Source organism: Hemiscyllium ocellatum, chromosome 11 (assembly GCF_020745735.1).
Source record: "Hemiscyllium ocellatum isolate sHemOce1 chromosome 11, sHemOce1.pat.X.cur, whole genome shotgun sequence".
NCBI classification, from domain to species: domain Eukaryota; kingdom Metazoa; phylum Chordata; class Chondrichthyes; order Orectolobiformes; family Hemiscylliidae; genus Hemiscyllium; species Hemiscyllium ocellatum.
Genome location: NC_083411.1, coordinates 92,192,867 through 92,220,608, shown reverse-complemented (window position 1 = coordinate 92,220,608; position 27,742 = coordinate 92,192,867). Strand labels below are relative to the sequence as shown.

Genomic DNA, 27,742 nt, shown 5'->3' with positions numbered 1-27,742 from the left:
TAAAGATTAGCTTTGCCTTGCTGTATTCTTAATTGATGAAAGTTTTTGTTGAGTCTTTATTGTCATAAAGGTTGCTGTTATACCAACAAAATTGAAAGTTGTTAAAGTTTCTGCAGTTCTAAATGGTGTTTATAAGGTACCATTAATTATTTATTAATACCCAATGTGTGGTCTTCTCAGAGCTGTGTCAAGACATTCCTTTTCTGAGATGGGTCAGGATTTCGAAATGAATCAGTGGGAGGATCTTTCTCAATAAGTGTCAATCAATAAAATGTAATAACTTCTTTTGTCTTTCCAAAAATGAGATTTTAAATGTTTTCTTTCTTGATAACTGAGGTCATTTCAATCAATCTTTGACACAGTCTATTCAGATTTACACTTCTTTATCTCTGATTATTTTGTTCTTTTGGGAATCAAAATTGATGAGACTTCTTATTGAGTAAAACTTACATTTCTCACTCATACTGCAAAAATAATAAAGATTTTAAAAAATTCACTATTGGGGCTCTGAAATTTGAGTTCCAATGATTTTTATTCCGGATCTTCCTGAGTATCTTGGTTTAAGTTTATTTATGAAGAATATTTACTTTAAGCTGATTGCAACCTACTTTCAGCAGGATGGACTTCACTGAGAACACCATAACCTCACTGTATTATTCAACCTAATGATGCACTTGCTTAATTTTCTTGAAATCTCTCAAAAGGGAGCATGTGAAATAAACTCAGCTTTTGTTATAACTTTACCACAGTATTGATGTTGTTGTTGCAAAGTCCTACCTGCAAATTATATCACCCAGTTAAAATAAGAGGAAAAGACAAATGTGTTGCACCTGAGCTAGGGTAGAAATTGTGGGCGCTTTGCAGAGACATTTGTATCACGTACAGTCAATGGTGGTGTGCTGGAAGTCTGGAGGGTGGCTAATGTTGTGCAATTATCTCAGAACGGTTGCAAGGAAATGCCAAGGAACTACAGAGCAGTGAGCCTAACATCAGTAGTTTAGTGACAAGCATATTTACATTTCTAGAAAGGTGTTTATTTAAAATTTTGCTGACACAGCACATTGTAGTGGTTGTGTCTAAAAGTATAATTTGCAGACCCCAGATAAGTAACAAGATTTTATTATTTGACTATAATGTTGTTATGGTCCAGCTGATGTTATTACTGGTCAAGTCAGATTACAGACTGAATCCCCGCTTGACAGATCGTATTTTGTTTCTCTTTGGTTTTATGAGGTGTTCTGTCACTGAAACATAAGCACGCGATAAACGCAAATTACTGCGGATGCTGGAATCTGAAACCAAAAGAGAAAATGCTAGAAAATCTCAGCAGGTCTGGCAGTATCTGTAAGGAGAGAAAATAGCTTTGACAAATGGTCAGTTAGACTCGAAACGTCAGCTCTTTCCTCTCCGTACAGATGCTGCCAGACCTGCTGAGATTTTTCAGCATTTTCTCTTTTGGTTTCATGAACATGCGATGTTACAAATTTTGTTGTATAAAACATATGTTTATTAATTCAGAGAAAATATGACAAAATAGGATAAACAAAAATGTTCAGTTTGAATTCAAATTCAAAGAGTTTAATCAGACAGAAAAATATAAATACATTAATCAAAAACACTCCATTACAAGATCTAAACAAGAATGTTGTACAATATTACAAGCACCGATCTCCAATACTCACGTCAGAGAAAATGTTTTCCTGATACTTTGACAGGTTTTAGGTAACTGCGTTTTATGCAAAACATTTGCACTCCTCATTGACTAGCTCCTTATCTAGTTTCATTATATTCTCCCATTCTCAATCAAATTCAAAGGACTTCGCGAAAATGCACTAAGCAACATAAAACTGAAAGAAAAGTTTCTTTCTATAAATTTAAATCCTCTTAATCTGCAAACCTCTGACAGAACTTTAAGTACAATTAGTTCAGGTGCAAAACATGCATATGTAAGCCAAAGCCAAAGTAGCTCTCACAAGTGGCTTTAAAATGAATCAACATGGTTTGAGAAATGCTCACAGTTTAAGTATTAAATTCAGACACACAGAAACCCCATATGCTGCTGATCGAAAATCCAAAACCCAAGCCTAAAATACATTATATTGAAGTATATATGAATCAGTCAGTTTGTATCACAAAATAAGAATATTTACAATTCTTACAATACAGTAAAACATAACAGTAGTATAGTGTGTATATATGAATTGTTTGTGCGTTCAAGTAATAGATTTCTATATCAACGACTTCAAATAGCTACAACTCTTTCAGAATGTTTTAGTAAAGGTATCTGGTGCTTTGTTTTGAAAGTGGTGGAACTTGTCTTCTCCCGCTACCAGTACTGTTGCAGGGAAAGAGCGGGGTCTGTCTGGATCCTGAAAAAAAATAGAAATAACTGGTATTAATAATCATATGGATTTTAATCCTCCCTGTAGCATGTTCAAAGCTATCTTCACCCAGATAAGGCTCTTGCAGCTCTGGCTCACACTCATGAACCGGAAATGCTAAGATAGGACTAGTCAGGAATTGCAGCAATGGATGAGAAAGTCATACAGGTACCAATTGTGTATTCTAAGTCTATTGTCTTCAGTCTTGCCACACTCACAGCTGAAAATCAACTGTTGATTGTGGGAGACTCTCAGTTATTATGCAAGGACTATTTCTGATAACAAATTCAGATTGATTGTTATAAAGGACTCAAAATATTGTTATTTGCATTTTATTTGTATTTATATGTGGAATGAAATTAAATACTCACATCAACAGGATAGGCAGTAGTGGGGACATAACGGATCACAAAACCGCATCTTCGCCGATTTGAAAGGTTTGGTTCACTGAAATGGACTGTCAGACCATCATGGACCTGAAACAGGCCATCAAATTAATCACATAACAGAAATTTGATACTTATCCATCTCATTTGCTTTTAATTTGGATTTCTACTCACAGACATTTGTCCTGCTTTAAGAGGACATTGAACAGCCTTCTCGGTTTCAACCAGGTGGATGGGAATCTCCTGATTTGATGTCAACATATTCCCAGGAACAATACTTGTTCCATGTTCCAGTAGCCCGAGCTTGTGGCTTCCTATGGATATCATTGGGCACAACATTATCTAAGAAATACTTACACCGGTTGTTATTTTGTTGTAAAATAGTAAACTGGGCCGTTGGATTAGAAAATCGCAAATGGCATTGAATCAATTAAATGTCATCAAGAGACAAGAGGGTAACAGTAACTTGTTTTCCCCTGACATTACAACTTTAAGGAATGATCTAGTTGAGGTCTGTAGAAGGATGAGGAAGTCAATGCAGTAGCTACAGAAAGGATGTCCTTTGATGTTGGAATCCAGAGCAATGGAAATCATCTTAAAGCTTGAATGATACTATTTAGGAATAAAATCAGGAAGCATTTTGCTAGCCTGCCCTACCTGTGACTTCAGACCACTTCAATGTGGTTGACTCTGAAGTGCCCTCTGAAATAGGCTAGCATGCTTTCTGTTTTAGATTATTCAGTATATCAACTGATCGAAGGTAATTTGAAAGAGTCAACAAATAGTCATCGGACAGATAGCATCCATCCCAGAAGAAAATTTTGTAAAATACATAGACAAAGCCTTGAAATGTCTACCCAAAAATCTGCAGATGCTGTCTTAGTTGATTTTTTTCAATCTGTGATTGTGTTTAAAGACATAGTGATAAATGGAACAAATTGCAGCTAGATGGAGTTGAGTTATAGATCTGACATAATCAAATTGATTGGTGGAATAGGTTTCGGAGGCTAAGTGGACTTCCTCTGTTCCTATGTACCGATCTTGATGTTGGTCAATTGGGTCAGTGGGCTGCGGAGTGACAGATGGAGAGTAATTTGGATAAATGCAAGGTGTTGCATTTTGGTTTGGAAAAACGAGAGCAAGACCGACACAATTAATGGTACGGAACGTGGTCAATATGGAGTAGTTGGACAGAAGTGTCTATTACCATGCTATATGACGCTACACATAATGCCAAAAAAAGATATGTAGAGATAATCACATTATTGAAGTCATCACTGCTTATATAATCTAACCTGGAATAACCTGCAGGACACCATTTTCTTTGTCAACATCATCCAAAGCCAACCACACAGAGGTTACAGATCCACCTTCAAAGCCCCAGTATCTAATAACAAAGAATAATGTAACGTTAGAATTGCCTGGAGTTAAAGAACTGTCATATTCAGAAACATGTCTCAGTTGGGTTTTTTTGTACTGTTAACCCTTGACTCACCTGATGTCCTGGTGCCATGCAACATAAGGAGCCACATTGCTTTCATGAGGAACATCAGAGGCTGGATACTTGCAGATAAACCGAGAATCAAGCAGAATGACATCAGGTCCCAAAACTGCAGTGATGGCTTTGAGGACTTGAGGATGTGTAGCAAAGTCCATCACCCACTTGTACTCTAAATGTACATTATGTAAGCTGTACTGGGTGTATACCTTACCTGAAATACACAACAAAGAAATTACAAAAGAAAATGGTTAACTAAGTTTTAAGTAAGCATTTTATTATTACAATTAAATTATGATACAAGATATCTTCGAAGGCACTGACATGAATGCTAAGCCACATTTCCAGTACCCTGTAGTTGTGTTAATGTATTCTTTAACCTACAAAAAAGAACCTTATGATAGCTGGGACACAAATATTTACTTACCAAATTTATCTTCTAAGGTTGAGAAGTTCTGAATGGCCAGCACAAGCTCATTTTTGTCCAGAATGTTGATTCCAGTAAGGTAGCCATTCTTTTCATAGAGAGTTTTCATTTCGCTTGTCTCGTTCTGCATGATTAGTAAGTTGCTTTGTGTGACAACAGCTCTGCAAAATCGTTCTGATATTGATACTGGTTCCCTGTTGATGCTGACTTAAATATCTAGCCCAACTATCTTAATTTGCATATTATTGTTCAACTGTTTCCTTGAATGAAGTTTATGTGTGTGTTAAAGAAATTTCCAAATGATTCATTGTTATATTGAGCAATTCCTTTTATTATTTTTAGAATTCGTTCAATTGAGTGATTCTTGCTTGGCTGGAATTTCTTACTCATCTCTAATGATCCAGACGACAGATAGCTGGAGCTGCAAGGCATCCACTCAGATTTCAACATCAATAATTGTCTTTGTCAAATGTCTTTCCACCTGTGAGAGAAGATGAAATTGTACATAAAAAAGTCCAGAACTGTGTGTTTCACAATCAAACCTACTTTTTAAAAAAATAAGTTAAATGTTTTTGTTCTAGTCCTTTCCAGTTTTGCTTTCTTATTATTTTTCCTGATAGTGATGATTGCTTGTTTTATTTCTTCCTCTCCATTGACATTTCCACATCTCCCCCACTTTCATATGAATCTTACCTGTTCCCCTTACTCACAGTTACTTCTTCCATCTCCATTAACATCAATCACAAACCCAATGGCTCTGATATCAAAATTGCTGCTCTCATACAACTTCCTGATTTACATTAATCCCCTCGTACCCACGGGGTTATGTTCCTAAACCTACTGTGGAAACCCAAAACTATAGATAGCAGCAAACTTGTTTGTTTATGGTAGCTCAATAGTTAGCACTGCTGCCTCACGCACCAAGGATCCACAGTCCAAAGATGTGCAGGTCAGGTGAATTGGCCATACTAAATTGCCTATAGTGCTAGTTGCGTTAGTTGGGTAAATATAGGGTAGGGAATTGGTCAGGATGGGTCACTCTTTGGAAGGTTGGTGTGGACTTGTTGGGCCAAAGGGCCTGTTTCCATTTTGTAGGGAATCTAAACTAATCTAATCTAAATGGGAAACTCACCTTCCTGGCAGCCCACTGGTCGCTGGTCCCAGAACGTTCCCCATGATATGTTTGGGCTGCGGTAAACCGTGGAAAATGATATGGGGGTCGCCCTGTAACAATATTCCTCTCTATCAGGTTCCTTGGGCTGAGTTTTCCAAGCCATGATAATGTGAGCATTGGTGAACTGGTTGAGAAAATATGACAATAATGTGGTGAGGAGAAAAATAAAGTCTGATTTTCCACCATGGTTTGAATGAGCAGGTGAGAATCTTGCTAATGATGAATGAGAGGCCAATTTCCATGTATTCATATCTCATTTGTACAGAATCTTGTCTTCTTTCTATGCACTTTCCTATTCTCCCATTGGGTGGACAGAAACTTGACAGTATCGATTCCTGACATGAAATCTGACTAGGTGCTTGGCAGCTCCAGCTCGTGTTGATTTCAGGGGATCACAATCCCTGTTGCCTAATATATTTATCTGACAATCTATTGTAATTTTCTGATAGTTTTTTGAATTTCTAAAATAGCAGCAGTTTAGATATGATACATTAGATAACTAGATAAAGGCTGTCAGTGTGGAATGTTTTGGTCTCATTAAATCGATGGGGGTTAGCATCCTGATACCTCTTGGGGAGGGGTGGCGGGGCGGGTTGCTGTTAAGGGCCTCTTTCCTGAGTCTTCCTCCTCTCCTCTGGTCCATCTTCAATCTGCTTTATGAGGACTGGTCAATGAAGACTGCTCTCCGGGATCACCTGATGAATGCTGCTGCCTGTAAGGTGTGTTTGATGCAAATTGCTCTCTGAGAACCCCTCAATACCAAGCACTTATTGTTATACTTCTTGGGGCAGGTAGGTTGTACTGTGTCAATCAATGATCTGAACTCTTTTGACCAATGGCCATGGGACAGCCAAATATGAAGTTGGATGATTGTTGCCCCCTTGCACACCTCCCCCCTACCACCCCCAACCTTAATCTGAGGATTGTTCTACCATTCTTCGTAAAACAAAACCCACTCAAAAATAATCCACTAATAGTAGAGTGTGCTTGGCACCAGATAAATTGTTGACATCAGCTCAATGGGCATCCTGACCTCTTTGCTCCTAGTTATTCTTCCACTTGTAAGAAAATGTTGGAAAGTTAGATTAGATTAGATTACTTACAGTGTGGAAACAGGCCCTTCGGCCCAACAAGTCCACACTGACCCACCGAAGCGCAACCCACCCATACCCCTACATTTACCCCTTACCTAACACTACGGGCAATTTAGCATGGCCAATTCACCTGACCCGCACATCTTTGGACTGTGGGAGGAAACCGGAGCACCCGGAGGAAACCCACGCAGACACGGGGAGAACGTGCAAACTCCACACAGTCAGTCGCCTGAGTCGGGAATTGAACCTGGGTCTCAGGCGCTGTGAGACAGCAGTGCTAACCAGTGCGCCACCGTGCCGCCCATAATTATGACTGTGATGGCTGTTAAATTAATTCTCATACTACACTGTTTAGTGATAGTAAAATTTGGTCTTTAAGTGATTCCAATATTCAACTCAGGGCCATCATCTTGGTCAGCAGCCCCCAGCAGCTTGGGTTATACTCCACAGCTAATAATTCCCTGCACCTCCTTGTCCATGTTGGTTGGTATGGGACACTCACTAGCCTCACTACATCATCATGGCACATCTCTGACCCACTTAGGATTTAGGTCTTCACTTCAGTGTGTTACAACTCACTGGGATAGCACAATGGAACTGGCAAATGTCTAATGAATGGTCCCTGGACTTGAAATGTTAACTCTGTTTTTCTCTCTCTACAGAAGATGTCAGACCTGCTGAGTTTCTCTAGCACATTCTGTTTTTGTTTCACATCTCCAGTATATGCAGTTCTCCATTCAATTTCAATAAAATGATGAATGCTTTTCTTTATTCGTTCATGGGATGTGTCTCTTGATGGTAAGGCTTGCATTTTTTTCCATTCGGTGATGTTAGTACGTTGTCTTGTTGGACTGGAAATAATGGCTATGTAATCCAAGATGGAGGACAGGAACATTTCTGGCTGTAACAGGCTGCTTCTTTTTTGAGGTATTTTTAGGTGTATGAGGTGATTTCCTTGAATTCCAGGAACAGCAGTTACTATTTTGTATGCTGTTACATTGCTTTGGAACTTTGGAGGAAAAAAAACGTCAAAACAATGGCACTTTTAAAAGAGAGAAGGACAGACAAAAGCAGCACATGGTCAGTGCAGGAGAGAGAGAGAAAGAAACACACACTGCTAACTGACACAGCAGTGAACTTGCACTGTTACTGCCTTTGTTGTTTGAATCCATGCATCATTGGACGTCGAAGTGCATCTAGGAAGACTTAAACAGCGAAATTCACAACTGATCTTGGAGGAACTGTTTGGGAGAGGTCAGAGCAAAGAAACAGACAAGTGAATGGTTTTAAGTATAGCCTTGCTGTAAATCTGCAGTAGTGAGTAGAGTGGATTCTTCTTGATTATATGTTTTATTGAGTTATGTCTCTGAAGTCATAAGTATTAAGTTAGCCTGGAGCAGTGTTTTGTAGAACAATAAGATGGTACTATTTTATGGGTCTCTAGATTGGAAGAATCAAAAATGGCCCTCAGTAGACTGATATGCTATTCTTGTTGGATGCGCGAGTTTAGGGAGAGTTTACGTGTTACTGAGCTTAATTCTGCAACAAATGATATTGGTTGTGAATCTTATCAGATCAACTGGATTGGTTGGAGTGACAGTGAGAGGCAAAGAAGAACTTATAAGCGCAAGGGGGTGTGATGGATGGCAGTTATAGGAAGGCAGAAAAGCGACACAGTCACATAAATGAGTTAACTTTAGGAAAGGTAAGAGAGGTAGGCATGTAGTTCTGGAGTCTTTTTGTGGCTATCTCCATTTCAAACAAGTACGCAGATTTGGAAAATGTCAGGGGAACATTAGCATCAACAACTACGTTTCTGGTATCGAGACTGGCTCTAATACAATGAAAGGTATATTGGGTTCTAAAAGATCAATTTGGATTGAGGCAGAGATAGACATTTCTGTGGCCAGCAGTGAAAAATCAGAATGGTGTGTTGCCTCCCTGGTGCCAGGATTAAGGATGTCTCAGAGAGGGTGCAGAATGTTCTCAAAGGGGAGAGGGACCAGGAGGAGGTCATTGTACACATTGCTACCACCCACATAGGAAGAGACAAGGATGTGGTTCTGAAGGGAGAATATAGAAAGTTAGGCAGGAATTCAAAAAGGAGAAGCTTGGGATTAGTAATATCTGAATTACTCCCGGTGCAATGAGCTAGTGAGGATAGGAATAGGAGGATACAGCAAATGAATGCGTGGCTGAGGAGCTGGTATATGAGAGAAGGATTAACATTTTTGGATCATTGGAATCTCCTCCTAACACCATGGGGCCATTTAGCATGACCAATTCATCTGCACATCTTTGGATTGTGGAAGGAAACCCATACAAAGGGACAATGTGCAAACTCCACACAGACAGTGGCCCAAGTCTGGAATCAAACCCAAGTCCCTAGCACTGTGAGGCTGTAGTGCTAACCACTGAGCCACCATGCCACCCCAAAGGTAATGAAAAAGTCTTTTGGTATATTTTCATTTATTGGTCAGAATTCTGAATATAGAAGGTGGGAGGACATGTTGCGGCTGTACAGGACATTGGTTAGGCCACTTTTGGAATATTGTGTGCAATTCTGGTCTCTTTCCTATTCGGAAGGATGTTGTAAAACTTAAATTGAATTGAATTTAACAAAGCACACATCAGACCACTAGGTATGGTTAATTTATTAAAATTATTCATTGGTTGAACTTCAAAAATTGCATTAGAGGTTGAACTCTCCCACCTTCTGATTCCAACTGCCCACATGGGACTCACATTCTCATACTATCATACCCACTCCAACTATCTCACCTTCCTTCAATCATGTATCTCAAGCAACAGGGTGCTTGCCATTTTAGTGGTCAGCCTGCTTTTTGCTTGGACATTCGGTCTGTGCTTGTTGCAGCCATACAGTTTTTACTCATTATTTTCCACTCAAGTAACTCGCACAATATTTATTCAACTGCAAACACTTCGTTTGAACACAATCAAGACTTCTTCCATAACTGGGGCAATCTCATGAATGTGGATCCAATGTTGTAAATAATTATATGATTTCCCGAGTTCAGTATAAATGAGTGAGGCTTCATGACGGAGATGGCCATTGATGGAATGTAGTAGCAAGGTTTATGAGGACAGTACACTTATTGGTTCACAGAATTGCAAGAGGAGAGAATGCACTCATAGCAATGGACAGGGACCAGAGGCAGATGCAAGTGTACAACTGGTAGCAGAGGAGGATTGTAAAACCGAATGGACCGCTGTCTGATTACAACCCGCCATGTTGTATGGTTATCAGTTTCTTCCTTCACTAGAATGAGTGTGTGGAACACATGATCAGATAAAAATATATTTTATTAGGAATAGACCATCAGAGTGATCTGATCTTTGGTACATCCAGAGCAGTTTGATGATCATCTTCAAGTGCCAGACTCAGCCAATTGTAGACACAATTGTTGGTACTGACTCTTCCACTTGTGGAGGGGCATCAGGCAACGGTGTGCCCCACACCCAGAAAGAGATTTTCAATCTCCAGGCTCTATAATGATACCTTTACATTGAGTCTCATCCAAGGTGGCATAGCCTGATGATATATTTCTTCTCTCAATTATGACATGCAGCATCTGTTCAAGGAGTGGAGAAAACCTTAGACTTTCTTCCAGGAATTACCTGTCTTTAATCTGAAATAATCAAGATTTGGGAAATGGTTGCTTTGTGCTGAAGCTCTTGTCCCTCCGACAATCATCCTTTCAATACATCAGGCCCAGTACACAAATCTGGCACCTGAAAATGCTTCCTGTTGATAAATATGCAGGTTTAGCTTGGTAGTGCATTAATGGGAACAGGCAGGCACTGACAGCTTGAATCCTTGGGAATCCTGCCAGTGCGGTGAAGCGCCAGGCTTTTTGAATTGAATGCTACACTCCACTGTAAATTGAATGAATTGCTCAGCTCATTTGAACATTGTATCATAGACATGTTATTGCAATAATGGGTTGCAGGTTGGTTGATTCCACATAGGTTACTATGTGTTGCCTCAGTAGATTCACTATATGGATACACTGGTGGTCATCTTTTAAGATTCTGTAGACCCTGGATAGGAGGGTAGACAATGTAAACTCACCATTATAAAAAGAAGAAAGGGAATATAGATTGGTTAGCTTGGCATTGGTAATGAGAGAAATTCTAATGTTCACTATAAAAGAGTTTTATGCAAAGCACTTGGAAACCTGTGATCGGAACAGACAGCGCCAGCTTGGATTTATGAAGGAAAGTCATATTTGCAAATTTACAGGAATATTTTGAGGATGTCACTCACAGAGTTGATAAGGGGAGCAAGTGGATGTAATTTACCTGGACATTCAGGGGTTTGATAAGATACCACATAGGAAACTAGCATGTAAAACTAAAGCACATGGGATTGGGAATAATGTACTGAATATGTAAAGAACTGGTCGGCATAGAGGAAATAAAGAGCTGAAAAAATGGGTCTTTTTCAAGTTGCAGGCAGTGACTAGCAAGGGTCTGTGCTTGGACCATAGCTATTCACAACACAAATTAATGATTTAGATGAGGGTACTAAATGTGATCTCTCCAAGTTTGCAAATGACACAAAGTTGGGTGGAAAGTCAAACTGTGGGAAGGATGTAGAGATGCACCATTGTGATTTTGACAAGTTGAGTGAGTCAGTTTTTGAAAATAAGAAATTTCTGATGACATAACATATGATGAAACCAGTAACAATTTTCTTGTGACGTCTACCAATGGAATTTTCAATTCCAGGCTAACGCAAGAGATTTGTGATACTGATCTCCACTCTTATGAAAGAGTTCGAAGTAAGAGCAGCTACATAAATTAAGCATAAGTGGCTATCTCTTCAAAGAAACTGACAGGACAGAATTAATTTGATAGTGAGCTGGAAACTGCATAGTCTGCCTGCTGTTTCTCAACTAAGGTACTTTACCAAATGACCTTCACAATTAGACCCTGCCAACTTGGTGTTATGCAAATTATTTGAAACATTAAGCCCAATGAACTTCAATTCTATTCAAGAAAATCATATTTCAAACATATAGGCTTAAATCTCATCATTCCTTCAGTCTGGTTTTGGTCTGTGCACCTGATTTGTTAGTTGGGGATAAATGTAAAATACTGCAGAAAAATTTCAAGAAAAATTCTCTCCATAGATTTTACATTTTGTGCTCAGAGTTTAATTTAATTTCACTATTGTCAAATATTTATCATGTCCATGTTTAGGGAGATGAGATCTCTCATCTGCCTGATTGACTATTCTGTTTACGGTATATTACTTGGAGTTAGATGTGAGTTGGCTTCCTCAGCATGCTGTGGGATGTCTGTTTTCAGCTGTTAAACTCACTTTTATAAGAGGCCTTATATGTCTATAGGTCATTTTTCATTACTTCAAATAATTATTCCACAAGCCTTCTGTCAATGGAAAATTAACCTTAAGCAATTTATAGCAAAATAAACTTACAGCAGTAATCTGTTCCTTTATTTATTTCAAACCAAAGTATATGACTAACTTCCAACAAGTCAAATAGATTTCAGGTCCCAAACATTCATCTGAAAATGTTTTACTCTATTTTTAAATGTAAGTAAGTTAATTGAGCAAGGAGTGATCTCAGAACTCAATTAAAACAACTGAATGCTTCCAGGAAGTGGAGGGTGCCAGCAAGGCGCTATGGCAAAGGGAGAAACTAACAATGTTGAGGGATACTGATGCCATGCTGAGAAAAGCAGAAAAATCACAAAAGGCTGCTAAAGACAGTGTGAAGTATAAATCAAGGTACATGCTCTCACTAACATTAATTGACTTTTCTAAACTACACAAAACACAGAAAAATAAACTTCCTTTTGCTGTGTGTTCTGTCCCAGCTCTGCTTTAACATGCACTGGACTTGAGTTTTGTCCAGGAATAAGACTGAAAATCTAATTACAGGTCTTTCTACCATAAAGCGTGTTTCATTAACGTGAATTTGCTGTAATGTAATTGACAAATTGGGGACACTGTTTCTGAAGTGTGAACTTTTAAAATGTGTGTTGGCTGTAATGCGATCATTTGCCAACACTTTAAGTGTTATTACTAAAGCGTGACTTTTCAATAATGTACGGTTGCACAAGAACACAACCATCATGGTATAGAAGAACTACATGTATACTCTGGACATTTGAAATATGGTTTTCTTGATTAGAAGCCCATTGACCAGTTCTTACAGGGTGAAGAGTTTGTTAATTGTTGGTGAGTCAGTTTCTTCGCTGCAAATCTTTGACAATCGCAATCTATCCTTGAGACAGCAGGATCCAGTTCATCCCTTTGGGAACACAATTTCCAAACAACACCTACACTAATTTCTGGGATGTGGACATTAGTGACTAAGCCAGCGTTTATTTCCCATTCCTAATAGCCCTGGGGAAGGTGGTTATGAGCTGAATTGTTGAGCCATGGCAGTTCTTGTGATGTAGAGACAGGGAGTTTCCAAGTTTGAACCAGCCGCAGTGAAAGAATTGTAATTCGTTTGCAAATCAGGATGGTGTGTGACTTGGAAGTGCATTCCCATGAATCTCTGTCTTTGTCCTTCAGGTGGCAAAGTTTGCTTACTTAAAAGGATCTGTCAAAGGAGGCTGCAATGCATCTTGTAGATGTTACAGATTGCTGCTGTGGTGTGTTTGTGGTGAAGGGAGTGAAAGTTGAAGGTGGTGAATGGATGTCAGTCAAGCAAGATGCTTTGTCTTGGATGTTGTCAAGCTTCTTGAGGACTGTTGAAACTACACAGCTAAATGAACGGTATTCTGTCACACTCTTGACTTGTGCCTTGCAGATGGTGGACAGGCTTTGGGAATACAGGAAGTGATCTCTTTTTACACCACAGAATTTGTAGCCTCTTGTCTGCTCTTGTAGCCTAAAGAGACTGTCTATTCTCAAGTGTCCAAGACCTTGCAACAACAATAGCATATGTATATGTAATTGAAACTGAATTATCTATAATTACAAACATATTAAGGGAAAATACTGTGGATGCTGGAGATCTGAAAGAAAAACAAAGTGCTGGAAAAACTCAGTCGGTCTGTCAGCATTGCTGGAGAAAGAAAGAGTTAATATTTTGAGTCCAATGATTCTTCTTTGATTCTCAGACTTGCTGAGTTATCTCCAGCACTTTCTACCTTTTAAATATATCTTATCACACTATTTGCTCGAGCTATTACTTGGTACAAGATTGATGAATATTTTAAAAGTTTTCAATTCTTTTCCTCCCTCCCCATTTCTAGAACTTAATTGTATACTAACAGTTACAACTCATATTAATCTTAATTATACTTCCTTCCATCTAATGTCAAGAAGAAATCTATTCCATCCTCCTAGAACCTTTGTCTGTCACATTTATCTAATAATGCCCCCAGACCTTCCAAAATGTCTTCCCATTTCCTCAAATAGTTGACTGGGTCTTTGGAGGTGTCTGTTCCATTACCTGCTCTCTCTGCTGAATATTTTCAGCATGTTTTAAAAAATTCTGATTTCTAATAATCACAACTATTTCCTTATGCTCATTTTCTTCTCCTTTAATAGGAAGTTAATATTTTTATGACCATAAATTATCTTTTTGCCATATTCCTTTCTTTGCGACAAATAATGCTGATTAACATTAATCTGCCCAGGCATTATTGAAGCCCGACAGATTCAAAGTCATGGGTGCTTGCTGCGGCTCATTTTGTAGTGTGCTCATCTCTGAATTAAAAGCTCGTGAGTTCAAATCACATTTGTTCGGATTCATGCATCAACCCAAACGTGAGCAATGAAACCTCCGACAGATCCTCAGCTATCACCCTCTTTCAGCTGATGATTAAACATTCCTCCACATTGAATATCAATTCCACATATGTTTGGTTTTCTTCTCCTCATCCAACAAATCTTCAGGCCAAGTGGTGAGTCATTGCTGCTCTTTGGCAAATAATCTAGTGAACTGAACACCTTCTCATACGGAGATAGACTATACTATTCCAACAGTGTGTGAACATTCCAATTTCCCAAACCAATCATTCTTCGGGAAAATTCATATCACATAAATTGATTATATTTAAATTTCAGAAGCAAGGAACTGGCACATCAACCTCTTGAGCCAGGCAGTACATTTAGTGATTTTATTGTAAGATCACACATTCTTTTTAAATAGTTTGCAAAAACTTCTTAATTACTATGTAAATTTTCAATGTATCATACTTTTTAGTTATTGTGCATATATTTAACAATGCTAAGTTTTCTGTTCAGTAGTTGTGATAATATTTTTTGCTTTGTACTGAAAAATATAACAATGCTCGAATACTGATTACCCGACTTCCAAAGTTATCTACTTTCATCCAACTAAAAGTACAAACTGTACATTATGTTGATGCACTGAGCTTTGATGCCTGTGTTATCTCACTGGATGCTTACAGTAGTAGTTTTAACAGAATAGTACCAATTATATTAAATGCACAATAACAGATCAATCTTGTAACTTTGCACTTTCCATTTTCATATAGATTTGGATTCTACTTGCTGCTGTGTTCACTATTGGTCAGAAAGGTAATTGGAAACTTCAATCAAATTATTGTCTGGATCTCTGAAGTAAACTGAAGTGATAGGACCCACAGCACCAGTTCGTTCAATAGGACCTTCTTCAATGTGAACACCACATGTCTGTTAACAAAATATCAAGAATCACTGGGAGTCATAATTATCTACATAAAGCATATTTAAACAATGCCAAGCTTGGAAAATCATTATCTGATTTGCTCATTAAATAAATTTACATCTCACTTCCCTTAAACTTGAATTCAATTTGATAAATGACGAGCAGAAGTGAGCATAGTGGAAACAGGCTTAATCTTGTAAAATTACAACTAGGGAAGTATATTAAAAAAGTTTCCAAAACAAAACTTAACGATGCTGGATTAAAATTACCCAGAATCCCTGCTTGGGTCTCTGAAATATTTCATTATCACATGATTTTCATAATGAGATGTTTCCACAGTGGCAGGCCAGTAAAATGATGAATTTTACACTGGGTTATTCATAATGTTATTATGGAGAAAGCAGAACAATGTTTCAAATAAATTCTGGGTGCAATTTCATTTCTGATGCTTCTTTTCCTACTGCCAACCCTTCATTAAGAACTTTGTTAACAAGCATACAGACAGGTGTTAACAAACAAAAAAAAAGTTCTAATTCAAAACAGAGATTTGTGGTTTGCTTTACAATTTTAGAATCCCCAGACAATCCACTATAAAAACATTAAATATATGAACTGTAGCTCTTGGTAAAGGGAAATATATAACACAGTCATTCAAAATTTTAAAGCATCTCCTAGACATTCTCAATGATCAAGTACTCCTATGTAAAAACAGTTTGCTTTATTCACATTGAATATTGTTTGACTAACCTTAAGATGTTCAATTACTTTATTGACTGGTGTTTTTGTGATCAAACAGACATCTATGGATCCTGCTGTCGGCTTGTGTGCCTTTGGCTCAAATTCTTTCCCAACTTCGTGCAGATTGAATTTCTGATTCCCAAAGGAAAGTGCTTTGCGGTTGCCCTGTTTTAAGAGATCCATCATCATAAAAACATTTATTCGCAATATCAAAAACATTTTTTTCAGCAAAGGTGTCAATGGTTCAGTGAACTCGTTCAGAAGAAGTCTTTAGACTGGAAACAGTAATTCTGTTTTTCTCCCCACAGATGTTTCCAGAACAGTTGAGCTTCTCCAGCATTGTTTTTTAGTACAGATTTCCAGCATCTACAGTATTTTGCTAATTTGTGGGATACAAATCCTAGTCATATGCACGTTTGACATATCATTAGTCATTACAGATTGAGCATAGTCATCTCTGTGAAGCAGAAGTAATCTTAGGTGATCTTAAAGCCATGACCTATTGACTATAATTCACAAATATATTCTTGTCGGCTGCCCCAGGACACAACTGATTTCCTCTCACCTGGACATGTAAATATTCAACAGCATGGTCTTATATGCAACACTGCCTTTCCTGGCTGATTGCTCACATTATTAAAATTCCCTTCAATTTCTGTTATTCCGCACACAAGGTTAATGACACTATGGCCAATGGATCCACAGCAGGGGTTATTGTTGTTGTGACTGTGGTACTACAAAGATGCAGCAAAATGAAGGATGAGCAATTTCACAAACAAACCCAGTAGCAACCTGCAACAGCTGCCAAAAGCCTCCACTTGACCTTACAGCTGAAGGTCCCTTCAGGGTGCAAAGAAGGGACAAGATGCAAAATCGCTATCAGCCTCAATACCATTTCCTGTAGAGGAGCTAGGTGCATTGCTGCTACAACTTGAGGAAATCTAAGGACGCAGTCACAATACCATGCTAACTAGTGAAGTGAGACTGGTGACCTGAATCCGTAGGTGGCCAACAAGATGTGGGATCTCTCAATTCTTTACCCACAAGTATAAGAAGGCTGTACCTGATGCCATTTTTGCAATATCACACCACTTCGTGTCATATTCAGTGTGAAACTGTTTCCAGTTATATTATCTTCGAGTAAAAAGTGAGGTCTGCAGATGCTGGAGATCAGAGCTGAAAATGTGTTGCTGGTTAAAGTGCAGCAGGTCAGGCAGCATCCAAGGAACAGGAAATTCGAGGTTTCGGGCCAGAGCCCTTCATCAGGAATGAGGAGAGGGTGCCAGGCAGGCTAAGGTAAAAGGTAGGGAGGAGGGACTTGGGGGAGGGGCGATGGAGATGTGATAGGTGGAAGGAGGTCAAGGTGAGGGTGATAGGCCGGAGTGGGGTGGGGCGGAGAGGTCAGGAAGAGGATTTCAGGTTAGCTGAGTTCAAGGGAATCGACTGAGACAAGGTGGGGGGAGGGGAAATAAGGAAACTGGAGAAATCTGAGTTCATCCCTTGTGGTTGGAGGGTTCCCAGGCGGAAGATGAGGCACTCTTCCTCCAACCGTCGTGTTGTTATGTTCTGGCGATGGAGGAGTCCAAGGACCTGCATGTCTTCGGTGGAGTGGGAGGGAGAGTTAAAGTGTTGAGCCACAGCGTGGTTGGGTTGGTTGGTCCGGGCGTCCCAGAGGTGTTCCCTGAAGCATTCCGCAAGTAGGCGGCCCGTCTCCCCAATACAGAGGAGGCCATATCGGGTGCAGCGGATGCAATAGATGATGTGTGTGGAGGTGCAGGTGAATTTGTGGCGGATATGGAAGGAATCCGCCATATCCGCCACAAATTCATCTGCACCTCCACACACATCATCTATTGCATCCGCTGCACCCGATGTGGCCTCCTCTATATTGGGGAGACGGGCTGCCTACTTGCAGAACGCTTCAGGGAACACCTCTGGGACGCCCAGACCAACCAACCCAACCACCCCGTGGCTCAACACTTTAACTCTCCCTCCCACTCCACCGAAGACATGCAGGTCCTTGGACTCCTCCATCGCCAGAACATAACAACACAACGGTTGGAGGAACAACGCCTCATCTTCCGCCTGGGAACCCTCCAACCACAAGGGATGAACTCAGATTTCCCCAGTTTCCTCATTTCCCCTCCCCCCACCTTGTCTCAGTTGATTCCCTTGAACTCAGCACCACCCTCTTAACCTGCAATCCTCTTCTTGACCTCTCCACTCCCACCCCACTCCGGCCTATCACCCTCACCTTGACCTCCTTCCACCTATCACATCTCCATCGCCCTTCCCCCCTACCTTTTATCTTAGCCTGCCTGGCACCCTCTCCTCATTCCTGATGAAGGGCTGTGGCCCGAAACGTCGAATTTCCTGTTCCTTGGATGCTGCCTGATCTGCTGTGCTTTAACCAGCAACACATTTTCAGCTCCAGTTATACTGACTGAGAGGTGTGTATGTGAGGCCAGGGTCAGTGTGACACAAAACAGTAGGTTTTGCTAACATAGTTTGATTCCCTCAGGTGAAGAGCACTATAGAATATATTTTGTGTTGAGTGTCTCAGTTCATTACTGAGCGGAATTCATGAACAGAAAAGGATTCTAGTTCATCAACGTGAAAGCCATCTGTCATCATTGGTACCACATCTTAGAAGTTTACATAAGGTACGATGGAAGGTGCAAAAATGCTTATATCCTTAAGACAGAGATATTATTTCTGGCCTGCCTTACAAGGATAATTACTGGGACACTTCCAATTCAGGAAGTCATTAATTATAGGTGGTTCTGCTATAACATGGCAGTTGCATTCCTCTGCAACCACGCAGTGTGGAAAAACGCGCTATGGAAAAACGCTATAGAAAATTGCGCTGCAGAAGATCAGTATAGAAAATCGCTACATTAATTCATTAGAAAGTTTGTGTTATCCAAACAGCATTCACAATTCATTGATTGTGTTGACAAAACACGCATTACACCAGAACGACCTGTACACAACTTTCTTACTGCAGCAAACTCAAGATGCAATGCAGTTTACTCTTCCACTGGAATCATTATTACGCAGACAATAAGCTTCGGAAGATGAGGTCTCCCACATTTGGATTGGTCTGGAAGAGGAAGGCTTTGCAGTACTCTCCACACAGAATGAATCACATGATCCTGGGATGTTGGTTTTCTGCACAATTGGAGCTAGCAAAGACGGTCGCAATGGATACTAAAGAAGTGGGAGAATGGTAGCACAATTATGAGGAGGAAGATGACAATAAGAAACATGAGTTTTAGTATGATGGAACAGTGCAAAGATATGGCAATCATCCCATAATGCTGGGTGAGGAAAGTTACTTTGCCAGTGTTTTCAAAGGCAGGTGAACTTTTGATTGTTCCGTTTTAATTACAAATTACAGAGCATGATTTTAGTTTTAATCACTTGTGGGAACCACTGCTGTCCAGGTGGTGTAGGTTGACCCATAATGCCATTAGGGAAGGAATTCAAGGATTTTGACCCAGTGACAGTGAAGGAATGGTGATATGTTTCCAAGTCAGGATGGTGAGTGGCTTGAAGGGGATTTTTGCTATTTAGCATTGGTGATAGGTTGATGGAATATTTGTGGATACAGTGGCAATCAAACATGCTGCTTTATCTTGGAAGGTATTAAGATTCTTGGAGTTAAGACCATAAGACATAGGAATGGAAGTAAGGCCATTCGGCCCATCGAGTCCACTCCGCCATTCAATCATGGCTGATGGGCATTTCAACTCCACTTATCCGCATTCTCCCCGTAGCCCTTAATTCCTCGAGACAACAAGAATCTATCAATCTCTGCCTTGAAGACATTTAGCGTCCCGGCCTCCAATGCACTCCGTGGCAAGGAATTCCACAGGCCCACCACTCTCTGGCTGAAGAAATGTCTCTGCATTTCTGTTCTGAATTGACCCCCTCTAATTTTAAGGCTGTGTCCACGGGTCCTAGTTTCCTTGCCGAACAGAAACAATTTCCTAGCGTCCACCCTTTCCAAGCCATGTATTATCTTGTACGTCTCTATTAAGTCTCCCCTTAATCTTCTAAACTCCAATGAATACAATGCCAGGATCCTCAGCCATTCCTCATATGTTAGACCTGCCATTCCAGGGATCATCCGTGTGAATGTCCGCTGGACACGCTCCAGTGCCAGTATGTCCTTCCTGAGGTGTGGGGACCAAAACTGGACACAGTACTCCAAATGGGGCCTAACCAGAGCTTCATAAAGTCTCCGTAGCACAACAGTGCTTTTATATTCCAACCCTCTTGAGATAAGTGACAACATTGCATTCGCTTTCTTAATCACGGACTCAACCTGCATGTTTACCCTTAGAGAATCCTCGACTAGCACTCCCAGATCCCTTTGTACCTTGGCTTTACGAATTTTCTCACCGTTTAGAAAGTAGTCTATGCTTTTATTCTTTTTTCCAAAGTGCAAGACCTCGCATTTGCTCATGTTGAATTCCATCGGCTATTTCCTGGACCACTCTCCCAAATTGTCTAGATCCTTCTGTAGCCTCCCCACTTCCTCAGTACTACCTGCCTGTCCACCTAACTTCGTATCATCTGCAAACTTCGCTAGAATGCCCCCAGTCCCTTCATTCAGATCATTAATATATAATGCGAACAGCTGTGGCCCCAACAGTGAACCCTGCGGGACACCGCTCGTCACCGGCTGCCATTCCGAAAAAGAACCTTTTATCCCAACTCTTTGCCTTCTGTCAGACAGCCAATCCTCAATTCATACCAGTAGCTCACCTCGAACACTATGGGCCCTCACCTTGCTCAGCAGCCTCCCGTGTGGCACCTTATCAAAGGCCTTTTGGAAGTCTAGATAGACCACATCCACTGGGTTTCCCTGGTCTAACCTACTTGTCACCTCTTCAAAGAATTCCAACAGGTTTGTCAGGCATGACCTCCCCTTACTAAATCCATGTTGACTTGTTCTAATCAGATTCTGCTCTTCTAAGAATTTAGAAACCTCATCCTTAATGATGGATTCTAGAATTTTACCAACAACCGAGGTTAGGCTAATTGGCCTATAATTTTCCATCTTTTGTCTTGATCCTTTCTTGAACAAGGGGGTTACAACAGCCATCTTCCAATCATCTGGGACTTTCCCTGACTCCAGTGACTCTTGAAAGATCTCAACCAATGCCTCCGCTATTTCCTCAGCCACCTCTCTCAGAACTCTAGGATGTATCCCATCGGGGTCAGGAGATTTATCAATTTTAAGACTTTTTAACTTTTCTAGCACTATCTCTTTTGTAATGGCAACCATATTCAACTCAGCCCCATGACTCCCTTTAATTGTTGGGATATTACTCATGTCTTCCACTGTGAAAACTGATGCAAAGTACTTGTTAAGTTCTCCTATTTCCTTATCTCCCATCACTAGGCTTCCTGCATCAGTTTGAAGTGGTCCAATGTCTACTTTTGCCTGTCATTTGTTTCTTATGTATTGAAAGAAACTTTTACTATCATTTCTAATATTACTGGCTAGCCTACCTTCATATTTGATTCTCTCCTTTCTTATTACTCTCTTTGTTATCCTCTGTTTTTGTAGCCTTCCCAACCTTCTGATTTCCCACTGCTCTTGGCCACTTTATAGGATCTCCCTTTTTCTTTAATACATTTCCTGACTTCCTTTGTCAGCCATGGTTGTCTAATCCCTCCCTGGATAATCTTTCTTTTCTTGGGGATGAACCTCTGTACAATGTCCTCAATTATACCCACAAACTCCTGCCATTTTTGCTCTACTGTCTTCCCCGTTGCCTCTGCTTCCAGTCAATTTTTGTCAGTTCCTCTCTCATGCCCTCATAATTACCTTTATTTAACTGTAACACCATTCCATCCGATTTTGCCTTCTCTCTTTCAAACTCCAGACTGAACTCTACCATATTATGATCGCTGCTTCCTAAGGGTTCCCTTACTTTAAGATCTTTTATAAAATCTGGTTCATTGCAAACCACGAGGTCCAGAATAGCCTGCTCCCTTGTGGGCTCCATGACAAGCTGTTCCAAAAAGCCATCCTGTAAGCATTCCATGAATTCCCTTTCTTTGGATCCACTGGCAACATTATTTACCCATACCACCTGCATATTGAAGTCTCCCATGATCACTGTGACCTTGCCTTTGTGACATGCCTTCTCTATTTCCTGGTACATGTTGCGTCCCTGGTCCTGACCACTGTTAGGAGGTCTATACATAACTCCAATTATGGTTTTTTGCCTTTGTGGTTCCTCAATTCCACCCACACAGACTCCACATCATCTGACACTACGTCATTCAGTGTCATAGATTTAATTTTGTTCTTAACTAACAAGGCAACCCCACCCCCTCTGCCAACCTCCCTGTCTTTTCGATAAGTTGAAAATCCTTGGAGGTTTAACTGCCAGTCCTGACCCCCCCTGTAACCAAGTCTCTGTGATGCCTACCACATCATAATCATTCACTATGATCTGTGCCTTTAGATCATCTGCTTTGTTATGAATGCTACGAGCATTAAGGCACTTTACCTGAATGCTAACTTTCTTATCATTAGAGATATTGGAAGTCATATGATATCCTAAATTATCCTTGCTTTTTTCTGCATTCTCAGTCTGCCTCAATTTTAAATCCGCCTGGACACATGCTATCCTGCTGCTTATCTTTCCATTTAACGCCATACTCCATGTCATTGGAGTTGTTGGAGTTACACTCATCTGGACAAGTTGGGGGTATTCCATGCTCCTGAATTATGCTTGTAGATGGTAGACAGACTTGGGGAGTCAGGCGGCGAGTTACTTTCTGCACATTCCTACCTGCTCTTGGAGCCACTGTATTTATATAGGTAGTCCAGTTCAGTTTGGTCAATGGTAATCCTGAGGATGTTGACAGTGATGGATTCGGTGATTGCAATGCCATTGAATGTCAAGGGGTGGTGGTAAAATGTCTCTTATTGAAGATGGTCATTGCCCAACATTTCTGTGACATGAATATTACTCAACACGTATCATTTCAAGCCTGGATATTGTCCAGGTCTTGCTTCATTTGGGCATGGACTGCTTCAGTATTTGAAGGTTTTGTGAATGGTGATAGATACTGTGAAGTCATCAGTGAACATCCCCACCTCTGACCTTATGATGGAGGGAAGGTTATTGATGAGACAGCTGAAGATGGTTGGGCTGAGGACACTATTCTGAGGAACTCCTGCAGAGATGTCCCAGAACTGAAATGACTGACCTGCAAAAACAACAGCTATCTTCCTATTTACAGGTATGACTGTAACCAGAAGTAAGTGCTCCCCTAATTCCCACTGACTCCAGTTTTGCCTGGGATCTTAAATGCCACACTTGGTCAAATGCAGCCTTGATGTCAGGGACTGCCACTCTCATCTCACCTCTGGAATTTCGTTTCTTTGTCCATGTTTGAACAAATGCTGTAATGAGATCAGGAGCTGAGTGGTCCTGGCGGAACCCAAACTGGGCATCATGAACAGGTTATTGCTGAGCAAAAGCTGCTTGATAGCACAGTTAATGACACTTTCCATCACTTTACTGATGACTGAAGGTGGAGTGATGGGTCAGTAATTGGTTGAATTGGATTTGTCCTGCCTACAGGACTAGCTGGGCAATTTTCCACATTGCTGGATAGATGTCACTGCTGTTGATGTACTGAAACAGATTAGCTCGGAGTGTAGCAGGTTCCTGAGCACAAATCTTCAGTATTACTACTGGAATATTGTCAGAGGCCATAGCTTTTTCAGTACCCAATATCTCCAATTGTTTCTTTATTTTGAGCAGAGTGAATGAGATTGGCAGAAGGCTAGCACCTGTGATGTTGGGGACCACTGGAGGAGGCTGAGATGGATCAACCACTCAGCATTTCTAGCTGCAGATTATTGTTATTGCTTTATCCTTATATTTTACACCAATGTGATAGACTCCCCTATCATTGAGGGTGAGGAACCTCTTCCACTAAATTGTTTAACTGTCCACCATCATTCACAATTGTATGTGGCAAACACGAGGAGTAGGACTTTGAACTATTTTCTTCATTGTCTGCCATTTTTCCTGAACTGTCCTTTGTGCTCAAACCTTTGGCAGTCTATTCCAGCCAAACCTACCCTTATTCCTCTATACATCATTATTTCAGTTTAGTACAGTCATTTCTGACACTAGGTTGTCACGCTCAAATTGAATGCCAAATACTGCCATTTTGCAGCCATTGTTTCTTCGGGTATTTTAATCTGAGATAATTTATTAAACTTGCCTCATTATACATTAAGAGATCAAAAATAGCCTGATCCCTGGTTGAATCTACAACCCAATTCTAGGAAACTGTCTCAAATACATTAATTTTTCTGCATGATTATCTCAATCTACATGAAGATTAAAATCACGCCTTTTTTATATGCTCTCATTATCTCATGAAGTATTCTCTGTCCTGCTGCACAGCTACTGTTGGGGAGGTGGAGACCAACAGACTACTTCCACTGGTGTCTTCTTTATTTTTTTAAACTCTATCCAAATGAATTCTACATTCATAGATCCATGATTTCTTGCTAATGTAGTTATTCCATCTTGTACTAGCAAATACAATACATTTCAAAGGACTGAATGAACATTGTTGGAAAAATCTCCCTTAAATATGGAAAAGGTTTTCAATTCTGGATGTATTTGAATTTTTGAACTGAGTTAAATGTGAGTTTAGCATTTGTGAAAGGAAGTAAACCACCTCAATATAAAGCAGACATATGCAATTATTTCCTTTTGTGACCAAGATATAGAATATAAGATCAGAGAGGATATGCTAGAACTGAATGAATCATTAGGAGAATATGAGGACTGCAGATGCTGGAGATCAGGTGCAAGAGTGTGGTGCTGGAAAAGCACAGCAGGGGAGGCAGCATCCAAGAAGCAGCAATGAGGCCCATTCCTGTTGAAGGGCTTATGCCCGACATGTGAATTGTCCGACTCCTTGGATGTTGCTTGACCTGCTGTGCTTTTCCAGCACAACACTTTCAACTCTGAATGATTATTAGTTAGGCCAGAGCTTGAACTGTGTGCAGGTCACCTCATTATAGGAAGGATGTCTTTGCACTTGAGAAGGAACAGAGGACATTTAGAAGGTTTTTGCCAGGACTGAAACACTGTAGCTACACAGAAAGATTATATAGACTGCATTTCTTCGCCTTGGAACAGAGGAGGCTGAGGACAGATTTGATTTCAATGTATAAAATTGACCTGGACACAATGGAGGGGAGGCCTTAGTTACTTGAGTAAATCGATCAGTAACTAGAGGTCTACATTTAAACTAATTAATCAAAACATTATTTTTTGCTCCTCCCTGCTCTAATGTGTCACATAGACAGTGATAGAGGTTTGGAATTCAGTCCCTAAGAGGGTAATGGGGTGGAAACCCTTGGCTCATTTAAGAGATGTCTCAAAACATGCCTCAAATGCTGTAGTATGTAGGGCTATGCATCAAATGCTGAAAAGTTTGACTACACTGAGTGTCTTATTTTTCAGCCAGTGCAGCCAAATTCAGTCAAATGGCCTTTTTCTAGGCCTTAAACCTTCAATAATCATTTAAATATAGCTTTACCTTGAAAGTGGTAACTTCCATGCCTAATGTTTGGGAGTAGAATGCCACAGTATCTTCAATGCTCTTCACAGTCAGAACAAGGTGATCCAATCCTGCGATCTGGATTGGCGAGGAAGTATTCTTCAATCTGAACTGAATCAAACTCTACACAGGACACGAACATTGAAAATAAATGTAGAAAATTATAGTAAAGCTTCACTTCAGTATGCCATTTCCCATACAAAGTAGAGAGAATATGTACAGTTGCGACAATCAATTACTCTAAATACTTTTGCAACAATGTACTCTGAAGAATTATTCTACTTTCAGAATTCCTGTGCCCAAGCTTGTTAAGGGAAACAGTATTTATGAATCCCTGTGTGGATTTTGCAAGTTCATTATAGACCTCACTATCTAACAATGAAACAAAGCTAAAACAATGAAACATCATCTAATTAAAGACTTTCCCGAAAACGTGCACTAACAACTGCAGATGGATTTCTGCTCCTAGTGAAGAAAAAACTATTGTATATTGTACAATTTATGTCAAAGGAATTTTTAAAGATGAGACAACTTTCTTGTCATTGGAAAACGTTTCTCTTTATTTACGCCATCAAAACTCTTCATGTGATTCAGACGTGTATTCTTCAAACTCTTCTATTCATCTCCCTTTCAAATCTCTGCTATCTGGCAAGTCACCTTTGCACCTTCTTTAAGCCCTTGACAGCATTCCTATTACTGTAATATGACACCTATGATTGCCCAATCCTCTAGCTAGTGAGTTATAAAGAATTCTCTGTTTCTATAACTAGGATGTGTGCTGCCCAGACTCCCTCCCAACCCACTTCCAAACTTGGCATTAGACTTGGATAGCCACTGACGGACACTCAATCCAGAGTCAGATTATTCTGCTGCCACACTGCCTTGCTCCGGAGACGAACATCAGTTGTGAAGAGCTCGGGAAAAGCACATGGACAAGATTATAATTCCTTTCTGCCCCATGTTTTGTTTAGTATAAAAGGTGAAATACATTTACCTGCCGGTAAACACCACGACAACGGTAGCCTGTAAAAAGCAAACTCTTTAAAAGCGCCATGTTTCTTTAAAGTACTGGAATTTGCAGCTACTTCCTGAAGTGGGACTGACTACACTTCCTCTCAAGTGTCGTCTGTCTTGGGCAGTGCGAAGTACACAGGCGCACCTTTCATTTCGCCACCATCGTTGCTGAGCAGAGCAGTCAGGGAAAACATTTCAGTTACTAATGAGAATGAGACTTTCACAAATCTCTTTGTTTCGTCAGTTATAACAGTAAGCCTTACTCGTTCACAAACCCCTTTGTTCCATCAGCTGTACCGGACCCACACAATTAGAGCACTTTAAATAAACGAAATTAAGGGAAGCTCAGAATTAACCTAAACAAAGCAAATTCTATTTTTGGTCTTTGATAGCCTGACGTAAATGACTTTGGATCATATTAGGTTACTTACAGTGTGGAAACAGGCCCTTCGGCCCAACAAGTCCACACCAACCCGCCGAATCGCAACCCACCCATACCCCTACATTTACCCCTTACCTAACACTACAGGCAATTTAGCATGGCCAATTCACCTGACCCGCACATCTTTGTGACTGTGGGAGGAAACCGGAGCACCTGGAGGAAACCCACACAGACACGGGGAGAATGTGCAAACTCCACACAGTCAGTCGCCTGAGTTGGGAATTGAACCCGGGTCTCAGGCGCTGTGAGACAGCAGTGCTAACCACTGTGCCACCGTGCCGCCCACAGCCTTCATATAAATCTT

The 27,742-nt window shown here is 40.3% G+C and overlaps 2 protein-coding genes across 2 annotated transcripts; both read right to left on the bottom strand.

Moving 5' to 3' along the window:
* Positions 1–1,551: 1,551 nt before the first annotated feature.
* Positions 1,552–4,893, bottom strand: zgc:174917 (uncharacterized protein LOC565650 homolog). The gene is made up of 6 exons (XM_060832254.1): positions 4,693–4,893; positions 4,263–4,479; positions 4,063–4,154; positions 2,942–3,081; positions 2,753–2,857; positions 1,552–2,369 (listed from the first exon to the last, which is right to left on the bottom strand). Exons 1-6 carry the CDS (start codon positions 4,820–4,822, stop codon positions 2,262–2,264), a joined length of 792 nt encoding a protein of 263 aa, XP_060688237.1. The 5' UTR covers positions 4,823–4,893; the 3' UTR covers positions 1,552–2,261.
* Positions 4,894–15,073: 10,180 nt separating this feature from the next.
* Positions 15,074–27,089, bottom strand: glod5 (glyoxalase domain containing 5). Its single transcript, XM_060832253.1, has 4 exons — positions 26,977–27,089; positions 25,962–26,105; positions 16,368–16,523; positions 15,074–15,625 (listed from the first exon to the last, which is right to left on the bottom strand). The coding sequence occupies exons 1-4, from the start codon at positions 27,034–27,036 to the stop codon at positions 15,497–15,499; spliced, it is 489 nt and encodes a 162-aa protein (XP_060688236.1). The 5' UTR covers positions 27,037–27,089; the 3' UTR covers positions 15,074–15,496.
* Between the last annotated feature and the right edge of the window lie 653 nt (positions 27,090–27,742).

Bases quoted from the DNA above. Each gene is read 5' to 3' on its own strand.
- zgc:174917 (XM_060832254.1), bottom strand. From the start codon at position 4,822: ATGCAGAACGAGACAAGCGAAATGAAAACTCTCTATGAAAAGAATGGC. The intron at 4,480-4,692 runs GTAAGTAAATAT...TGTGTATTTCAG, and splicing joins AACCTTAGAAGATAAATTTG to GTAAGGTATACACCCAGTAC. The intron at 2,858-2,941 runs GTGAGTAGAAAT...GGCCTGTTTCAG, and splicing joins TTAAAGCAGGACAAATGTCT to GTCCATGATGGTCTGACAGT.
- glod5 (XM_060832253.1), bottom strand. From the start codon at position 27,036: ATGGCGCTTTTAAAGAGTTTGCTTTTTACAGGCTACCGTTGTCGTGGT. The intron at 16,524-25,961 runs GTAAAGCTATAT...CTCTTAAAACAG, and splicing joins TGGAAGTTACCACTTTCAAG to GGCAACCGCAAAGCACTTTC. The intron at 15,626-16,367 runs GTTAGTCAAACA...TTTTGTTAACAG, and splicing joins AAGTAATTGAACATCTTAAG to ACATGTGGTGTTCACATTGA.